Source organism: Taudactylus pleione, unplaced genomic scaffold (assembly GCF_031769625.1).
Source record: "Taudactylus pleione unplaced genomic scaffold, aTauple2 ptg000707l, whole genome shotgun sequence".
NCBI lineage: Eukaryota > Metazoa > Chordata > Amphibia > Anura > Myobatrachidae > Taudactylus > Taudactylus pleione.
In genome coordinates this window covers 427,474-433,828 of record NW_028285109.1, presented here as the reverse complement: position 1 = coordinate 433,828, position 6,355 = coordinate 427,474, and the positions used below count along the sequence as shown (strand labels likewise).

General features: G+C 42.7%; 1 protein-coding gene across 1 annotated transcript; it reads right to left on the bottom strand.

Annotated features, from left to right (window-relative positions):
* Positions 1 to 2,505: 2,505 nt before the first annotated feature.
* Positions 2,506 to 4,134, bottom strand: LOC148477529 (uncharacterized). The gene is made up of 2 exons (XM_088456556.1): positions 3,536 to 4,134; positions 2,506 to 2,758 (listed from the first exon to the last, which is right to left on the bottom strand). Exons 1-2 carry the CDS (start codon positions 4,132 to 4,134, stop codon positions 2,506 to 2,508), a joined length of 852 nt encoding a protein of 283 aa, XP_088312682.1.
* Positions 4,135 to 6,355: the final 2,221 nt, after the last annotated feature.

The following is a 6,355-nucleotide window of genomic DNA, read 5'->3' as shown; positions in this document are numbered from 1 at the left end:
TTCTGATGCTGGGCCTGGAGCTGGAGCTCCATCAGCCCCATTATTAATCCGGCCCTGTTCACTAGTAATTATGTGAGGAGACCTGGAAAACATGCACTGTTTGGGGTCCCGAGGGCCGAGTTTGAGAACCTGTGCTGTAGAATCATACCGTGCGCCTCATAGAATAGCAGAAGCATGACTTTACACGCCAAAGGAATCATACAGAATTTTTTGGGCGGAGGTGAATTTGCATGTTTTCATACACTGGGCTGTTTGGATTCCTGATCATAATGAGGTATCCACAATTCGTCACACCTCACAATCGATGTCAGGAAATCTGGTATCCTCTCCGACATTCGAACGGTGTTCTTACACGATTCAACTTGTCGTTGCATCTGCACTTCTGTGAGATTTCTGGGTACCCACCTGGCACACACCCAATGCACTTTCAATTCTTTTGTCACAAAGTTGAACCCATTCGAATGAGATGCCGAAAGTTTGTGTAAAGTTACTGTGTATTGTAACATGTATATGGGATACTACTGTGATACCCTATACTATGAGTTTATTCACAATGTAATCAGACAACATAGTATAACAATAAAGATGGCAATAGTGAATCCTTTCTTATGTTTATTTTATTTTTCAGGAACCTGCAGATCACTAGCGAACTCTGGACTTCGAACCTGCAAACTATAAATGGGTAAGTATACTCTAGTGAAAATTAACAAATGACTAATTTTGCAATTCCCCTAACATCTCTAGAATATATACAAAAACCTCACGTGAGTATGATAAACGGACAAGGTTACATCAAGAATACAATTGCAAAGTTTTCTATACACCTTTTTAGGAAAATGTTTTCCTCACACTACTGCACTTTACATGTCTCATACAATGCTAGTTCAGCGCTGAAATAGTTAATAGGGTGCACCCTTCGTTGCCCGGGATATGAAGAACAGTTCTTAAACTGCTCCAGCTACAGTACTTGTCTGTATTTAATGCAATACTGTAATCCTCTGTAAATGATCCTGCTGCGATGGTGTTGGTATTACAGTCAGTTCCTTCTTTGCTTAGCAACCTTAATTCATACTTCATAGTATTACAAATGCTGGCACTGAAGTGTCGCCCTAACACTGCTGGTAACTGTTGTACCTAACCTCCAATATGCGGTATCAGGGGGTTAATTTTACTATTATGAATGTAGTCTATAAACCCCATGCTGATCTCTGAAGGGACTGCTGTGCATATGTAATGGTGGACAGCTGTAGGCCTCCAGTTAATAGGCGCTAATGTCACTGAATGTCTATTTGTTGAGGTTGCAGCAGTTTTCTTACCCCTCCAGTATCAGCTCTCAACCTCCGGCTCCTGTACAAGCTCAGTCTCTCTATATTTCCGCAGCTCCGCTTGAGGCACTCCCTTAGGGGTCATCTGACACACCCCTCTTATGCTGATTGTTCTCAGGAACCTCTCTGGATGACACAACTTGGTCCCATCGGATGTTCCCCGCCTCTGAGACCTCCGCTGCTTGTCCCGGAGTACGGCCACAGCCCTCAGGTAATCATCAAGGCAGCGCAGCCCCTTCTCCTGTCCAGCTACCTCACCAACTGCACACACCAACTGCCATTTTTCTCTAGTTCAAATCCTTGAGCCTGCTACAGTACTCACTGGTCCCCTAATGTCCACCACCACTGAGGGGGCAGTGTAGATAGTCCCTGAACATTAATGAAACTAGTGAAATCATGCCCTATATTAGACAATGTCAGGAGTCACATTAATATTTAACATTTTCATAGAGGCACATCAGCATGGGTAGGAACACAGGGTGTTGGTGGGGTGCCACATACTTCCCCACTAGAGTGATGCATGTCCTCACGCATCTTAGACCTCTATATACTCCTGAAGACATCCACTTTATACATCAGTATCTTTTCAGAATTATTTACATACATATTAGGTACATTCTTTCATTGCATGATGTAGATCACAATTAGTTACAATTACCAGGTAAGTCTAGAAAACTTTAGCTCCTTGCTATAATGTAACAATAGCATAACAGATTACTACATTTGTTACATATTAACACAAAGTTTCTTCAAGTTATGTAATTTTGAACACTCTACTTCACAGGCTAGTGTCTACACTGAATATGCGGGGCATTCTTGTTTTCCTTTTTCGATTTTCCCAGAACTCTTTGCATAATTAATGCTATTTCACTTGAACTTAGTTCAGTATACTCATGGACTGGGAATTTATTCTCTGATGGTATAGACAGTAAGGGCTCTTTGGATACAAGACATGGCTCCTCCAGAACAACAGATTTCGATATTTCCAAAACAGAATCCAGGCAATTCTGTTCAGGCTGCTCCAACCTCTCTGCTAAGGGTGAGTCCAGAGCTTTCTTTGTGTCTTCTTTATGTACAGCTGTACTCAAGTCTTGTTGATTGCAGAGGAGCATATAAGAAGCGCTGTCATACACATTTGGTCGACTCTTTGCTTGTGGTTCTTGAGGAGATGTTGGCCGGACTATTTCCACAGGATCTGGCACACCTGTATATTTTGCATTCCTACTTCTTTACCAAACACTCCATCCAGCCTTTCACCACGCTCTGGGATATCGGGATATTGTTTGTGTCCGTATGGTCTCTTTAGCCAGTGGTATGGGTATCGACTCCTCCAGTAAGGCCATTGTTGATTAACCCTCTTTTCCTCTGCCACTCTTTCAACTTCTTCTGGACTCTTTTTACCTTCACTGTGTCGATAGTTACGTGGAAGACCTCTACGATGTGGATAATGCCAATAATGGTTGTGGCTTGATGCATATTTGCTGCCTTGGACTGGAACTCCACCAGGACCAGTTACATTAGCGGCCTTTGCAACTTTCTCTCCCTCAACCACGTAAAACTCTACCAACTCTCCATCTCCCAGACTTCGAAGATATTTTCTTGGGTTGTTCTTTAGGATGGCCGAGTAATGTACAAAAATATCGCTCTTGGTGTCATCTCAATTTATGAATCCATAGCCTCGTTGCATGTGGAACCATACAACCTTTCCTGAAATCCTTTTTGCGATAGCTGATGTAACATTCCCTGCAGTCGGCGTGCTCACAAATGTTATTTTGTTCTGTACTATTGGGCTCAAACTCGCATCTCTGGGTTGCCCTTCTTCCATTTTTGGACCTATTCTTTCTGTCTCTCCTGAGGGCTGGTCCTCAGGCTCTCTCTGGATGTAATAGCGTTCAATGTGGCCACTTTGCCAGCACTTTCTGCAGATAGGCCTCCCTTGTGTATCAAATTGGTCTGTTGGACGTCGATCTGTCTCTCGAGGACTGTCCCAGTAAGACTGGTTCCTTCCCCCACGCTCTTGGTGGCAGTCTCTGCATTTTGCTCCAGCCTGCTCTTGCCGAATCACTTTTATCTCCTTCATGATTTCAGTGACAGCACTAGTAAAAATTCTGATCAGATCTTGACCAGACTGTACTTGTTGGGTTTCCTTAGGCGACGTAGTGTCTGGCATCATATATGGTTTGGCTTCTCTAGAATATCCAACTTCCAACTGTTCTGTAGATGAGTCAAATTCAAGATCAGAATTCTGATTGAGCCCAAGAATATCTAATACCGCTTCCTTGAACTTGGAGAATGGGCATATAGGATTCTGACGTCTCCACATCCTGAGCTGGGCCCGTATGGCTTCTCCTCGCGCACCTTCGATAAATAAATTAATTAGAGTCTCATCGACTCGTTCTACTTCCCTTGATTCTCGGGCTTGGATGTCCTTCATAGCTTCCGGTAGGCCCAGAGCAAATTCTCTCAGTGACTCTTGAGGTTGCTGTTTCCTAGCATACAAATATCTTCTAAGTTCAGAGACTGTCCTTGAGTCAAATATACTTTCTAACTTTTTGAAAATATCCTCCACTGTTTTTCTTTCATCATCAGCCCACGCTTTCACCTCTTGCAAAGCAGCTCCTTTTAACTGTCCAATGACTATTTCCACTCTTTGTTCATCATTCAGTGGATATAATTTGAACATTGATCGCATTTTGTCCTTAACTTTTTTAATAGTGCTTGCACCCTGTGTGCATATCTCCCCTGAATACATGGGTAACCATGGAGCCCCAAAATAGTATGGCATCGTAATGGGTGATGTCTGTGTCATATGTACCATACCACTGCTGGGTGAAGCTCTCTGTCTTGGAGAGGCAGGTAATCGTCTCCGGCCCGTGGTCGATGCAGGAGGCTGAGGTGCTGACATTTTCTGGTCGTATCCTGTTCGCGGACGCCAATTTGTGATACCCTATACTATGAGTTTATTCACAATGTAATCAGACAACATAGTATAACAATAAAGATGGCAATAGTGAATCCTTTCTTATGTTTATTTTATTTTTCAGGAACCTGCAGATCACTAGCGAACTCTGGACTTCGAACCTGCAAACTATAAATGGGTAAGTATACTCTAGTGGAAATTAACAAATGACTAATTTTGCAATTCCCCTAACATCTCTAAAATATATACAAAAACCTCACGTGAGTATGATAAACGGACAAGGTTACATCAAGAATACAATTGCAAAGTTTTCTATACACCTTTTTAGGAAAATGTTTTCCTCACACTACTGCACTTTACATGTCTCATACAATGCTAGTTCAGCGCTGAAATAGTTAATAGGGTGCACCCTTCGTTGCCCAGGATATGAAGAACAGTTCTTAAACTGTTCCAGCTACAGTACTTGTCTGTATTTAATGCAATACTGTAATCCTCTGTAAATGATCGTGCTGCGATGGTGTTGGTATTACAGTCAGTTCCTTCTCTGCTTAGCAACCTTAGTTCATAGTATTACAAATGCTGGCACTGAAGTGTCGCCATAACACTGCTGGTAACTGTTGTACCTAACCTCCAATATGCGGTATCAGGGGGATAATTTTACTATTATGAATGTAGTCTATAAACCCCACGCTGATCTCTGAAGGGACTGCTGTGCATATGTAATGGTGGACAGCTGTAGGCCTCCAGTTAATAAGCGCTAATGTCACTGAGTGTCTATTTGTTGAGGTTGCAGCTACCTCACCAACTGCACACACCAACTGCCGTTTTTCTCTAGTTCAAATCCTTGAGCCTGCTACAGTACTCACTGGTACCCTAATGTCCACCAACACTGAGGGGGCACTGCAAATAGTCCATGAACCTTAATGAAACCAGTTAAATCATGACTTATATTAGACAATGGCAGGAGTCACATTAATATTTTACATTTTCATAGAGGCACATCAGCATGGGTAGGAACACAGGGTGTTGGTGGGGTGCCACACTACTATGTAGTGTAATGTGAATCAGGGGCACTACATGCAGTGTTATGTAAATAAAATTGTGCTTCTGCGTGGGTACTTTGAATTGGGGGTACTATTGTGTGTCCACGCCTCCTTCCTTGTGAGACCACACCATTTTGGCATACGCTGTTCCTTTAAAAAGTCTGGAACTACACAAATTTCGAGTTTGCAGAGTGGTGTCAAACACACTAACACTGGCCCTGCCAATACATTATTTGTTATATGGCTTTATGACAATATTAGCCCTGGTGTAAGCATGTTTGTGTGGGGCTGACAGGTAAATTAGATTATGTCACTGGTGCAGAGACTGACATGTCCGTATTACCCTGCAGAGTATGTTGTTGCTATATAAATGAAGGATAATAATACTTGTATGGTGATTCTTCTTGGTCATATAGATAAATGAATTCATAGGATATTATAGGTGTTACCTATAGCAACCAATCAGAGTCTGTCAATCATTTTCTAGAATTCAATAGATAAATTATAGCTAGGATCTGATTGGTTGCTATAGACAATAACAACACTTTTCATTAGATAGGACAGCCAGGTCTCCATTGCATGTGGAAAGCACTCAGGGGATACGACATCCAGGTCCCCATGTGCATGGTGGAAAGCACAGGAGATAGGACAGCCAGGTCCCCATGTGTATAGTGGAAAGCACTTCTGGGATTGGACAGCCGGATCCCTATGTGCGTGGTGGAATATAGTCAAGTAACTGTACAGCTGGGTCCCCATATGCATGATGTAAAATGCATGGGGTGATGGAAAGCTAGGTTTGCACATAGGTGTTGGAAGATAGCTAGGAGAATGGACAGCTGGGACTCCATGTACGTGGTTGAAAACATGTGCTGCGGCACATAGGGCAGTTGGGGGTTCTCATTATGCACTCTGCAAGACTTGAAATATGAAACGTGGTGGAAAACATGGGCTTCGGCACATAGGGCAGTTGTGGTTCCTCATTATCCACTCTGCAAGACATGAAAGATGAAATGTATGTCCACAGGGCAGCTGAGATATTTCATCACCTTGTTCATAGTCCATAATGC